The following is a 15,457-nucleotide window of genomic DNA, read 5'->3' as shown; positions in this document are numbered from 1 at the left end:
GTTGATTATTGGCAGATTAAAGGAAAATAAACATAGGTCCTGTGCATAAACATTAAAGCATGAAACAACTTACTGTTCCGTCAATAATTGCTGACAGAGTTAGGTAATCAAATACATCAGTGCAATACCGCCAGGCATTAGCATTTCCATACTTCCGTTGGCACTCATCATAAAAACCATAAACCTGGAAAGACGAGATATCATAATTTCCGTTAAGACATACATATTATCTCAATATCCTCACATGGTTTGCATCACTTCCAAAGCAACTTAATTTTCACACGATAATCATGCGTATGAAACCAAATCAGAAAATTGAACAATCAATATAAACAAAAAAATTCTTCTTTTTTCCTTATTTATCATGATGTCAAACTGAAGTCATTCAAGTAGCAAGATAAAGCAATCCCTTGGGGTTTTGAAAGCAAACCAGCCAGCAACAGAAGTTACTGCAAAATATTCGTAACAATATGAGCTGAATGGAAGTTACAGCTTTCACAACCTCATTCTTTTGCTTGAGAGAGAAATTTAAATTTCTTAATTCATCACTAATGGATATGCTCAAACTTCTAATTAAAAACTAGCTATGTATTAACAGTACTATCTAATTGTATACATCTATACTATATATTAAGAAAAGCCTCTCTTTTGGTTTCTGTGAGCCACAATTTGAGAACGCCAAAAATGGCCTTATACTTAGAAGCAAAATAAAGAAATGGCCGCTCACACTAAAGGGGGGGGGGGGGGGAATTTCTGAAAATATCTAATCATTTATTCGCGCTTGAGAATTCGCGACTACTACACTTCTTCATGTTTTGTCTCATGCACACTAATTTGACTACTACACCCGCTCTTGCATGTTGCTATGTCGATGCACAGATCACACTGCATTGAGATACTAGTCACAATGAAAGGATCCCTCTTGCTGTTCAAAACTATAGGAAAGCACTTCAGAATAGGATAAAATTGCAACTTTCTAGCATCAACTTGATCACAACCTTTTTTCATTCAAGAAATACAGTTTTAAGTGGAAGAAAGAATGGGAGCCACATCATCCAGTGACCAAATCACAATTTCTGGCACCATATAAAAGCTTTAAAGAAGTAACCAATAGTAATTAGAGCACTATTTTGCATGTACAATTCTTGAATAAGAAAAGAAAAAGAGTATCAGACTGATAATTTCTGACAGAAGACTGAATAGACATTTGAGTTTGGGGACTGCCTGGAACTAAAGATAAAAAATTAGAATATCTAACAAGAGAGAAGTGCACAAGTTGCTAAAACTGTTAATGAAACTAATCAGTTGGTTAATTCAACTTAAAGTACGATTGTCACAGCTGACAGCCACGTACCTGTGTTAATTGCCTGCTTTCATGATTGCCTCGCAATAAAGTTATATTTGCAGGGTATCTAAAAAAATGAAGATAGGAAAATAAGCAAAGGTTATGCCAATCATTTTATAACCAAAAGCAGCCAGCAAGTAGAAGTTGCATATATGAAAAGCAAGTAAATGAATATTAAAAATTCAAACCTAAATATAGTTGGAATTGCAACCAAAGAAGTCAATTATAAAAGATGCAGATAAGAAATAGCCCAAAAAAAAGTACGATGTGATGATATGTTAATCCATAAATCATAAAGGATTATTGATAATGAAGGCTGAAAGCTTGAACTAGAGGCGTAAAAAGAAAAAAAAGACTTCTTCCGAGTACCACAACCATTGTCAAACTTACTACTGCCTATCCCTGTCCAGGCTCTCTTTCATTGGACCCTACTTCTTCCCAGCTCCTTTTCTTTCAAAAATCAATAAATTTATTTAAAAAAGTTGAAAGCAAAAGATCAAAATTTTTATAGCAATAGTATAAAAACACCAAGACTCCAGAATCATCATCTCCACCAATAGAATCACCCAAAAAAAAGTGAAATAAAATGGATAGGCATGTTTTTATCATCCATATCACAATCTCATCACGTAACAACAGAAGTCAAATAATAATACAGAAAATTATCCTGTGAAGGGAAACGTGGTAATCTGATTTAAGTAACCCAAAAACATTTACTTGTAAAATATAATATACAATATAATTACTTGATAATTTGAAGTCATTCCATAACATACACAAAATGGGCCAAATAAGAAAATTCAAAGTTACAATATATTTACTTGAAAATTTGAAGTCATGCCATACCATACACAAAAAGGACCAAATAAGAAAATTCAAAAAATTCACCACGCTTTCTCAATGGATCATCACAGTGAACTAGTATAGTTTTTAAGATAACATTTACTGATCTGATATTTGTTGCCCGGAAATAAACTGAGAATTTTCAGTTTAGTATAGGATAATCCATACATTGATTATATAATGTGCTTTAGTGTTTGCAATTGTGCGTACATGTCTACATGTTTATGGCTGCATGTCTGCATGTGTACATACATAATATGTATCGATGTATGTGTACATACATATATGCATACATATCTGTATGTATGTGTATAACAATACATACATATGTTCATCTAATATCTAATCTAATACTATCTAATATCTAATACTATTATAAAAGTGTGTAGGGGGAGTAAAAACATTTTTTCCGATAATGCCATCGAAATTGCATTAAAATGTACTATATTGTCCTCAAGTCACATTCCAATCTCAGTCAATTGACTCAAATCATCCATTACCATATTCCACACCAACAACGAAATTTGTTTTTGATGGAATTAATGAGCCACTGGATTGCATAGAACAGTTGCACCCTAAATAAATTGTTAGTGAAAATTTTTCAAGGATTATTGAATGTTTAGTGGTGGTTACAGTGGAGGCAATTCATCTATTCTCTTAATGCCCATTTATTCCCTCTTAATACCTCTTGTGACCTTCAATTTCCTTTCAATAACTCATGTCAATCCATCAATTTCCCAGAAATTTATCCTTTATAAATACCTCCTATCAATTGGCACACCTAATTTGATGAAATCGGATTAAGGTCCACAAAAATAAACATTCATATTAAAACCTCCACAAGTATATGCACTTATCGATTGGCATATGTAATCAGATGAAATCAGATTAAGGTACCACAAAATAAACATTCATATTAAAACCTCCACAAGTATATGCATGTAATCTGATGGCATCAGTTGAAGACAAGAAAGAGGCCCATCAAGCAGTGCTATTATCTGAAAGTTTAAAGGTCAAGTTATGAATCCCTCTGTCTTTTTGCAATGCTTTATATTTGTAGGAATATATATTTATAATGTGTTGCGTTTTGATTTAGATTGCTTGTAATTGTTTGCTAATTTCTTCAATCTTTTGTATATGACACTTGATAAGTACATGGAGAGAGCTAAAGGAAGGTTGGTTAATGTTCTAGAAATGCTCGAGCTTCATATTAGCATGTTTAGAGCCAAGGAGCAGAAGAAGACTGGATTATGATTCAAGGTATATCTTGTTCTAAATGTATGGATGTTATTCGCATCCTAATTTTCATTTGAAATCATATGCTGTTGTTGAATTGTATTAGTTCTAGATAGGGTTTATTTAACTTGCATTCAAGTTGTCTGTGATAATGTCTTGGATATCCATAATACTAAAGATCTTGATGAAAATTGACAAAAATTCAGTTTTTGTATTGTACTAATGATTTGAATAAACATACTGAAAAAGCATATATACTGTGAGAATGAACCTGTTCCTAGCTCTATAAAATGTGGAGCTCTCACGCAGTCTTGAAGTTTTCCAGTATAACATTTATATTCATTTTTAAGAATTTAGTGATTTGCAGATCACCATGACCCTCTCAAGGCATCAAAACTAATTTTGGAAAATTGAGATGCTGGAGATTGTTGAATATATATGTTGATTTTAAGCTCATGATTGAGGAATTTGTATTTTCAGATCAGTTAAAAGTTTGGTGACCTGATGAAATGGATTATGCTGCGCTGAGAGTTTTCTTCTATTTTTTTGTATCTCTTGAAATTTATTTCATTTGATCCAAGTTTATGATTTCTTATTGTTCTTTATTTAAATTGGTTGTACATTTGCTTTTTGTTGGATAAATAAACTTGATTGCATGTTATTATGTCAAGTTATAAATCAGAATCTTCTAAAGTTGTATTTCACCTTGTGATGATGCGTTACAATGTCAAGTTGTAAATTTTATAAGGCCGTATCTCAACTTCTGCTCTTGATTATTGTGAGCTGATTACTATAGGTAAAACATATAAAATTAAATTATTTATATCTTTGCATTTTATTTGTTTACTTTATATGCAATTTTAAAAATATTCAATTATATATATAATAACTCCTACCAAAAAAATAGCTCCCTAAGAAGAGAGACGAAATATACTTCCACACTCACTCACTACTATTAATACTATTGTAAGACACCCACTGATGTTGAAGATTGAGATATTTACATACAAAAAGCTGATCAAGATTGAGAAATGGAGCTTTCTAAATGGAGAAGAATGAAAAACATGAAAAAGTATTAAATCTGAAAGCATAAAACAATTATTAAACCATATAAAATGGGGGAGATTGATATGTCACCGAGTTCAAAATTTTGATAGGGTTTAATTTTAATTGATTTTATATGTTTTGCTTATAGTGACATTATACAATAACATTGATTATATGGTTTAAATAATAACTATCTTCTATATTTGATTGAACCTTTCATATTCTTATATTCTTCTTCATTAAAAATAGAATTTTGTATTAGATGTGAAAATTTTTAATTTTAATTATTAAATCCTATAATCAATATTTTAAACTTATTACATAAAAAACTCCAAACGTATAACAAGTATGTCCACGTTTTTAACATTTCTTACATAATCGATTTTAATTATTTTCTTACATAATCAAACATAGAAGTTTTTATTCTTTTGATTAAGCCCTATAATTAATGTTTTAAACTTATTACATAAAAACTTAGACTTTGAAACAAGTACGTCCACGTGCAACGCATGTGCATTATACTACTATATACAAATATGTATAATTAATAATGTATCTACGAATGTACACTGTATACATACATGTGTTTATAGACATATATGTATACACATACATATACATGAGTAAATGGGGTCTGGCATGTCATGTCGTGGCACATATCAGGCCAACAACTATGATATTGATATGTTGATGATATGGGCTATAGGGATTTGGATGTGCACCACGCCCAGCACAAGGTTGTGAAAGCAAAAACCAGAGCGAAGCGATAAGGTTCCGTGACCTTTTCGGGCTTAAGCAGGGTTTTAAAGTTCCCAAAAATAAGATAAAATAGTACAAAACCTAAGAATTACAAAACAAGCAAAAAAAGGAGGGAAAAAAATTCTACAAATGTATACGTGATTATTTATAGCGATCTTAAGCATGAAGTAGATGTGTAATAATACTTACATTAAATCATGTAATATTGTTAAATAATAAACACGTTGTGATGTGATATACTACCATAGTTTGATATGCACATCAAACTGTCAACAAATTAATGTTAATCATCAAAGAAAGAAGATGTACTTAAGTAAAATACAATCATCATTATATTACTCCAAGTTTCTTTCAAACTTCAGTTAGAATCATCTCAAGAAAAGGGGAAATAGACCATGTAAACATGGGGAAAAAAACACAGAAAGCGCTTTTGGGAGCGCCTTTCAGAGACAAAAGCAGCCCAGATGGTTAATAGGCCCGCTTTCAGCCTTAGTGGAGTGGCAGGGAGCTGTTTTCGCATTTTTAGCACTTTTGAACGCTTTTCCCCTCATTCTACAACATTGATCTAGCAACATGCCAACTAAGTACTTGGAGAAACACACCATCACTTGTCTACTCTGCAAGCTTCACACACGCTGCCACGCACATACACACACACACACGCATATGCAAACATATAAACATCCATTGTCCAAATATTTCGTATGATCTTCATTTATAATTATAACCAAAAAATAAGAAGTTGAAAAATATTTGTTAAGGGTTCATAAACAGCCATTGTTTGATTATGAATACATGTAATCCATCAGGCTATAGTTCAGCCCAAATGTTGCACATTCTATCATACTGAATATATCACAAGTATCTATAGATATGCAAGAACATCAACAACTTGTATTATACGACAATATCCAATGCCCACGATGTATGATGGAGACTTATGATACTCGATCTGTGCTCCACTTCCGACACGTGTCGATTGAAAGAGGTTGAACAATGATGAATAATGATAATCAACATGTAACCAATGCCTCGGAATATTACATGAATACTCTCGGAATATTACATGAATACTCATACACAGACATTAGTACTTATTTTTTATGTACGCTTAGCATGTTACGAGTGCTTGTATATGCCTGTTTCCATATTTTAACGATTTAACTAAAAAGTAATATATGAAGATAAAAGAAAATTTAAACATATCCATAAGAATCCTAGTGATCACACTCAGAGAAGGCTGATAAAAATAATGTCACCTCATTCATGTCATTTTTCTATCCTCTGCATACAGTGTTATTGTCTTCATTTTAAACATATTTTAGATCATAGTTTCACTGTATAAAGGAATTTATTTGTCATAAAAACTGGAGACAAGGAAATAGAAAGAAGAAAATGTTGCCAGGCATCAATTTATCTGCCATAAAAACTGGAGACAAGGATATGCCTGGTTTAAGATCCCAATGCACAACACAAACACATGCTTTTGTTGCAAATACTAAATACTTCTATCAATTGCTCAAAATAATACAAACGGCACAAAAGCAACAAAAAAAAAGAAAAAAAAGAAAGGCATATTTAACTAATACCTTGCTTTAAGGAGCAATAAGATAGTAAAAACTTCCAAGCTATTGTATCCCCGATCAACGAAATCACCCTGGCAGTAGTTCATGGAACAACCATATTACAGTAAACCATGTTATGGCTTTGCTGGGAAAAACTAATCATAACTGGTTCAACATGCTTTATGAGTGAGAAATTTACCATAAATATGTAATTAGTCTCAGGAACATGACCTCCAGTCTGGAAAAGTTTCATTAGGTCATGAAACTGACCATGGATATCACCACAAACAGTTACAGGGCTATTGACCGGCTGGACATTTGACTCTTCAATTAAAATATCCTTCACCTGGAAGTTTTAAAATAAGAGTTCAAAAAAAATGTATGCAGTGAACTTCACGTGAGGTAGAAAAATTCACAAATCAGTGGCAGCAGCTAAAGAAGTAATGAGACCTAGATAATAGATGAGAAAACAGAAAAAGATGACAGGGAAATTGATAGATAAAATTTCCCATGATATAATGCAGAAAACATGCATTCAGCAGATCCTCTTTTATGAAGTCTGAAATATAACTAAAAACATCATTTTAGCTCACCATGGCAAAATGTATGAAATTATTTCAGGTGATTGTTACAACAGACTCTATTCTACATAAAACACATGTATACTGTTGAATGTTCAGAATATTGATATGCCAGCCCCATTCTAGATTGCCAAACGACATCCAACAACCTAAAATACCTAATGCATAAACTATGAAGAGGAATTCTCCAAAGAAAGGATAATATTAAATAACTTAGGTAGAGCTGACTCGTCATCCTATGATGTTTGTTTCTGACAATTTTGACATCCACAAACCTCAGTGGGTGTCAAAGAAGAAAGCTTCTTCATAACCAACTAAAGTTATATAGGTGCAAAGAAATCTGCCAACATAACACATAGATGGCAGAAAAATGCAAGGACAGAGTGCAAAAGTATCAAAAAGCTCCCATCTGACCATAGAGGCAAGGTTTTAGATGGCGGCCGACATGTTGGACGTTGTGACCAACATATGTCGGTTTGGGAGCTCCAACGCCACGATATCACGATATCATGCTTCCGATGTTGTATGGCATTTTGAGGGAAAATATCAGGATATGTTGGGTATGTTGGGACATGTCAGACATATCGACCGATATGTCGATCTCCAAATATTGGCAGATATGCTAATTTTTCAAGACCTTGCTCTTTTGAGCGTAGGTTTAAAACCCACCCAAACCTCATCCAATTGTTATGTTCCCAATTAAAGAATCCAGTAGAAAAGTCTAGGGCAAAATTGTGCCCTAAAAATAAACTGCTCCGATCCTTTTCATTTGCTTCCTCTCTAAACGAAATCGATTGAGTGTTCGACACTAAATTTTCAACATCGATTTGAGGTTTCGATGATGAAGAGTTTTAGGGTCTCCCTCCCTCCCTCATTCTATCTCTCTTTGTGTCTCTTCTCTTTATTCTCTATCATTCTATCTCTCTCTTGCTCAGTGCTCACTTTCTCTTGAAATCGAGAAGCATATTTTGAGAATCAGTTAGTGATCCTAAACATCATATGTTATTTGCATATTGTATGTTTAGACTATATAATTTATTAAGTATGTTTAGGTTACATTTAGGACATTATATTATATATGCACACCACATGATATGACAATCTGGTATGTACTACATATCCCCGATAATTTCCTGATTTCCGCAATTTGACATAGAATTAAGCTATCCGACATGTCTCCAACATCCAACACTTAAAACCTTGAATATAGGTACAGAAACACTCTTCAGATGCCTTATGGCTAAAGAGATCTCAAGTTCACTTATGACATAGAATTCTGTAGCTTATGGCGTAGAGATTCCAAAGGAGATTGTTTTCTCATTAAATTGTGCGTTGGGTTAGAAGGTATAATTTGCACAATTTTCTAAATCTAGTACATGTATTAGAATACTTAATTTCTTTCAAAATCTTTTGTGTGTCAAACATGTATTAGAATACATGTATTAGAATACTTAATTTCTTTCAAAATCTTTTGTGTCAAACATGTATTAGAATACATGTATTAGAATACTTAATTTACATGAAACATAACGTTGTTGTACTTAGAAAAAGGGTCAAGGTAAACATATAAAAAAATCTAAATAAGACCACCAAGAGAGGAGTAGAAACGAGAAGTACTAAATAAGACCAATAGGTTCCATTTACCATGTTCTGATATACAAACAACCAGAGTAAAGAGAGTTACAGCTCACTAATATTGGTACATGCACACACATATCCGCGACCTCATGTCCTGCTTTTCAAAATTTGTTGCATCATATACTTTAGAACATTTGAACCCTCAACTCAACATAACAACTCTCAGTATTGTTTGCAAATTGGTGGAGGATAAATATTGTATAGATGTATCTGGTATATTCTTCACACTACAAGAATGAAGAAATGTACTATCACGAGTTTTGCCAAAAGCTTTATAACCTTCCATAAATCCTCTACTAGTCTAAGATCCATGAAATAGAGCAAAACAGCCAAACATCTAGTGCAATTAAGAAACATATCAAAGACGAGATGTTTTTTAATTTATACTCATCTAGTGCAATTAAGAAATGAGTGCATCCGTAGTAAATTAGAAGTTGCTCATATAGAGGATAAAATGAGAGAGAAACAACTAAGATGGTATGGCCATGTACAACGTAGACCTCTTAGTGCACCAGTTAGAAGTGATAATATTATAGTTAATGGAACAAAAAGATCTAGAGGTAGACCTAGAAAGACTGGGTTGGAAGTAATCAAGAAGGATATGATTATGGTTAGTTTAAGAGAGGAGATGGTCCATAATAGAACAGAATGGAAGTATAAGATTCACGTAGCTGACCCCAAACACATGGGATAGAGACTTTGTTATTGTTGTTGATGTGATGCAAATCCTCTAATGTGATATTTTGGAACATGAATATTGTTTAGGTATGGGAAGCTTGATCATGAAGGGTCAATAGAATTGGGATTCCTTTGGTCTCTAATAAACGCGTTGACATTTTGAAGATGTCAATCTTCGGCAATTACCTAACATGAAAAGTGTGGATCATCGATAACTACCTCAAAGATGAGAAGAGATAAAGTTCAAAGTCTCAACTGCAAAGGTGATCAAGAGGGCATAAAAGAAAATTTACAACGCTCCAAAATTGAAGGTTTCAAAGAAAGCAGGAATAAAATACAAACATTATTCAAGGCAATATAGGAAGAACTTAAGCGTGGAAGTAATCTAGGGGATGATTATAACAAAGAAAGCAGGAATAAAATACAAACATTATTCAAGGCAATATAGGAAGAACTTAAGCATGGAAGTAATCTAGGGGATGATTATGATGAGTATGGTAATAAATTTTACAAGGTTTGTGATAAAAGTGGATGAACTATGAAGGCTAATAAATTCACAAAACTATTGATACTTTATCAGTTAATTTGATACAAGAGACCAACCATAAAAGTTGATGGCAGATACCAACCTAAACTATGTGATAGATAATGTGTAAAAAAAAATATCAAGGTTGTTCTCAATGTGTGTATCACTTAGTAAAAGCAATTATTTTTCTTGTAGTTTCCAGAACTATTAAAGTCAACCAAAATGGTGACATTCTTGAATGGAAAGAAAAGTAAAGTATACTGATGTAACTGCCAAAGTTTTAAATGTCGGCCGACATATCGGTTTGAGAGCTTGACCGACACAACATGAACGTTTTCAACTCGTATGTCGGTTTTCAAGGCCAAATCGGAAATATCAGGTCATATCGGGCATATCCGCCTATTTTTTAGCTTTGAAAAATCGGCCGATATGGTACTTTTTTTTTAAGATCTGTTTTTTGTTATCAGGTTTGGGTTTAGTGATAAATACCCAAACCCGTTTGACCCGTTCTCATGTTTAAGGGTTTCTTATGAACCCGATAGAAAGAATTTATGAACCCAAATCCATATATTATTTACTTTTTTATATGTCTAGTCTATAGAATTTATAAAGTATGCTTATATTGAATTTATGAATGCTTAGATTATATTTAGGACATTATTATACATATGCGTATTACCCGATATGACAATCCGATATTTAGTCAATGTCCCCTGATATATCCCCGATTTTTACTATCCGACATGAATTTCAGCCATTCGACATAAACCCGACATCCGACATTTAAAACCTTGGACTAACTACGTCACATCTGCTAAGTGCTAACCTCTATGCAGTCTATCATTTAGTTGCCTACTTTGTTCATAAGAATGATGTCAAATTCCAAAAAAAAAAACATTGATACATGAATTATATGGATGTCAAATTATAGAAATAGCCCTAGCGAACAAGCATGGAAGTAATCTAGGGGATGATTATGATGAGTATGGTAATAAATTTTACAAGGTTTGTGATAAAAGTGGATGAACTATGAAGGCTAATAAATTCACAAAACTATTGATACTTTATCAGTTAATTTGATACAAGAGACCAACCATAAAAGTTGATGGCAGATACCAACCTAAACTATGTGATAGATAATGTGTAAAAAAAAATATCAAGGTTGTTCTCAATGTGTGTATCACTTAGTAAAAGCAATTATTTTTCTTGTAGTTTCCAGAACTATTAAAGTCAACCAAAATGGTGACATTCTTGAATGGAAAGAAAAGTAAAGTATACTGATGTAACTGCCAAAGTTTTAAATGTCGGCCGACATATCGGTTTGAGAGCTTGACCGACACAACATGAACGTTTTCAACTCGTATGTCGGTTTTCAAGGCCAAATCGGAAATATCAGGTCATATCGGGCATATCCGCCTATTTTTTAGCTTTGAAAAATCGGCCGATATGGTACTTTTTTTTTAAGATCTGTTTTTTGTTATCAGGTTTGGGTTTAGTGATAAATACCCAAACCCGTTTGACCCGTTCTCATGTTTAAGGGTTTCTTATGAACCCGATAGAAAGAATTTATGAACCCAAATCCATATATTATTTACTTTTTTATATGTCTAGTCTATAGAATTTATAAAGTATGCTTATATTGAATTTATGAATGCTTAGATTATATTTAGGACATTATTATACATATGCGTATTACCCGATATGACAATCCGATATTTAGTCAATGTCCCCTGATATATCCCCGATTTTTACTATCCGACATGAATTTCAGCCATTCGACATAAACCCGACATCCGACATTTAAAACCTTGGACTAACTACGTCACATCTGCTAAGTGCTAACCTCTATGCAGTCTATCATTTAGTTGCCTACTTTGTTCATAAGAATGATGTCAAATTCCAAAAAAAAAAACATTGATACATGAATTATATGGATGTCAAATTATAGAAATAGCCCTAGCGAACATAGTACTAGTGGACGTTGAGTAAAAAGATCAAAGGAAAAACTATGTCTATTTGTTGACCTTAATTAAAAAAAATATTTTTACATCCTTTTGTAGTTGCTTTTAATTCTTAGGGTTGCATTGTATGTAGTTAGTAAGAATTCACCATAGTGATTTGAGCATTTTAATTTGAGCGCACACCTGAAAATATTTTTAAGGGCAAAAATTCCAAATCAATATAAGATGAATGATTTCATCACCCTTTCCTTCGCCCAAAAATCACTAATTCATCACTACACACACCCAAGTCCTTTCATTAGACGTTGGCCTCTAAGAATTCGAGCTCAATAGGAACAAATAATTCTTAGATGAACCGGTTTAAGTTTATTTAACTTTGTTGGTGTCTAAGGCAAGATTTAGGGGGTTGCATAAGACACTCCGCAAGAAAAGAAGTACTTTGTTGGTTCTTGACCTCCCTTTAGTACTATTCTTACTTGGTTAACTGATCAGTTGAGTTTAAGCTTAACCCTAGAATTAAGGGTGATTGTTTCAAATGGTTTATATTGATTTGTTTGGTTCCGTTTGGATACCATGGTGTTTTACTTGTTTCCATGGTATTTTTATCAAAAATAAAACACCATGAGTTTGAATACCATGATGTTTTTTGAGCTAAATCATCCTCAAACTAAAAACACAACACTTATTTCAAAACACATTTTAGATGTTTTAAGTTTGGTGTTTTGGTTTTGAGTTTGAGAAGTTGTTAATATAATATCTAACATAATATATTAAGTGTAATTAATATAGAGTTATTATCAACATGCTTATTATATTATACTATACTATACTATATTATAGTTAATTTAACATATTAGTAATATTTATTAAATAATATAAAATACAATAAATAAAATATCTTATATAATAATATAATAACATATTAAATACCAATATTTAATATGTTAATAATATATTATATAATAAATAAATAATAATAAAATATAAATAAACTAATAAAAAATAAAAAAAGTTATTGATAATAAACAATAATATAATAACGATATAATAATATACTATACAATAGTATAGTCGCTATAATATTATTAATTTTTTAATAAATAAATTGTAATAAATTAATAATTATAAAATATTATATAATAGTAACATATTTAATAATAAAATAATATTATAATAATATATTGTATAGTAAATATAATATAATGTATAAAATATTAATATATTATATAATAAATAATATAATTTATTATATAGTAAAATAATTTCTAATAATAAAATAATTTATTGCTAACAAATGTTAATGTAAAAATAATATATTCATAATATAATAATATTTATTAATATCATAAATACTATAATAATATTAATATAATATATAACAATAATAAATTGATATACCAAAATAATTAAATATATAATTATTTGAAAATAATATGTAATAATTATAATATAATTTAACTCATTAAAGTACAATATAATATTATAATACATTATATAATATTATATTGCATTACATTTAATACTTATAATACTATAATAATGTAAACTAAATATTATTATATTTTATTTATAATATATTTATTATAATTAATATATAACATACTAATAATATGTTTAATACTAATGTTATAATGGGTCAAACTAGTATTGACCAAAAATACTTAACATGGTGTTTTGAAAACATTTTAAGCTAAAAACACAACACCATGATGCTTTTTTATAAAAACACAACAAGAAAAACACCATAGCATCCAAACGAAGCTAGTTAGGTTTTTCTTTTTCTTTTATCCTTCTTCTTCTCTCTCACTAATCTTTTATATATTTTAGTTTTTCCCTTTTTATAAAAATAATATAAAAAGAAATAAAAATTAGTTAACATTTATTTTTCTTGTTAGATATTTTTCTTAATTATTTTTAGTGATTTTAAAAAAATCAAAGAATTTTCTTTGGCATATACAAGTTTAGATTAGGAATAATACCAATCGCTTAATCCGTGTTATTCTACTAAGAATACAATCTCATCTTCTATTAGACTTCCTCAAGTTAATGGCGGAAATTATGAGCTTAGACCTCACTTCATCAACATGCTTCCAAAATTCTTAGGAAATGAATCCAAAAATGCATACATTTTTATATCCGATAAAACAGTGGTACCGTGTGCAGTTCATAAAGGCCCTATCATGTATTAAATATCAACAGGTTCCATACGGACACTTGTAACTCCTAAACAGTTTAGACAAAGCTTCTTTATAGATATTAAACTCAATTACAAAAAACACTTAAACCAAGAGGAGCTTTGGCAATTTAACAATCAATACATAAATCTGAGTATCCACAGTTCATGTGAATTAACGAGCACATAAGCTTCTTCCAAGAGAAACTTTAACAACACAAGTGAACCAATTACTGCTCAAATCAATTCAGGGCAACCAACAAGTTGATTCCTTTTCTTCTTTCATCAACTCCAAACCTCAGAACTGTGGTCTTCCTATACTATAGAAATCACACAAATAACAGATCCAGATTCAAGAAAAATACCAAAAGAAGTTTGCAAGCAAAGCCTAGGGCAAAAGGACGCGCCATTTCACAAAACCCTAGCCCTAATTTGAATCCAGCACTAAGCTAAAAGATATGCATAATTGCAATTAGAGCATAGATTACGTATTCGCAGAGGATTTGGAGCTCGTCCTCCATTAGATGCTGCCCTTCCTTCACCTTCGAAATCCACAGATCCAAATCCATGGCCGCCAACGCCTTCGCTTGATTCAGGAGAGAGAGAAAGAGACGGAGGTATAGAGAGAGAGAGAAGGTTTATCTTTCTTCTGTATGCCCCCACCTAACAATATTTGAGATCAACCCTTTAGTTTAGATATTTGTTATTTACTCCAAACTTAACAATGTTAAAATATCATGAAGTATTTATTTATTAACATAACTTTCGGAATGTAATTTGAGATCAACCCTTTAAGTTTAGATATTTGTTATTTACTCCAAACTTAACATTGTTAAAATATCATGAAGTATTTATTTATTAACATAACTTTCGGAATGTATTAATTCAATGTGATAGAACTGGATGATAAATCAGCAAATATCCAAATTTGGAAGGGTGTCATTAGTTTTTGAACAAAATGAAATTTGATCTTGATGTGACTATGGTGAGATCCTTTGTCGTTGATATAACAGATCTGTTGCAACGGGCGGAAGGAGAAAATTTCAGAGAAACAACAAGCAGAAGAACTAAAAAATATCCTGAAATTATTTCTCAACATAACTTT

The 15,457-nt window shown here is 31.4% G+C and overlaps 1 protein-coding gene across 1 annotated transcript in view; it reads right to left on the bottom strand.

Moving 5' to 3' along the window:
* The window catches only part of LOC109820139 (phytochrome-associated serine/threonine-protein phosphatase-like), a 17,075-nt gene extending 2,078 nt beyond the window's left edge, over nt 1–14,997 (bottom strand). The window contains exons 1-5 of the mRNA XM_020386237.1: nt 14,841–14,997; nt 6,995–7,141; nt 6,820–6,887; nt 1,355–1,412; nt 74–184 (exon numbers count right to left, since the gene is read on the bottom strand). Of these exons, the coding sequence (XP_020241826.1) occupies nt 74–184; nt 1,355–1,412; nt 6,820–6,887; nt 6,995–7,141; nt 14,841–14,921 (465 nt within the window). The 5' untranslated portion in view covers nt 14,922–14,997. The remainder of the gene's footprint in view (nt 1–73; nt 185–1,354; nt 1,413–6,819; nt 6,888–6,994; nt 7,142–14,840) is intronic.

This window comes from Asparagus officinalis, chromosome 1 (genome assembly GCF_001876935.1).
Source record: "Asparagus officinalis chromosome 1, Aspof.V1, whole genome shotgun sequence".
In the NCBI taxonomy this organism is placed as follows: domain Eukaryota; kingdom Viridiplantae; phylum Streptophyta; class Magnoliopsida; order Asparagales; family Asparagaceae; genus Asparagus; species Asparagus officinalis.
This window is presented reverse-complemented; position numbering and strand designations above follow the sequence as displayed.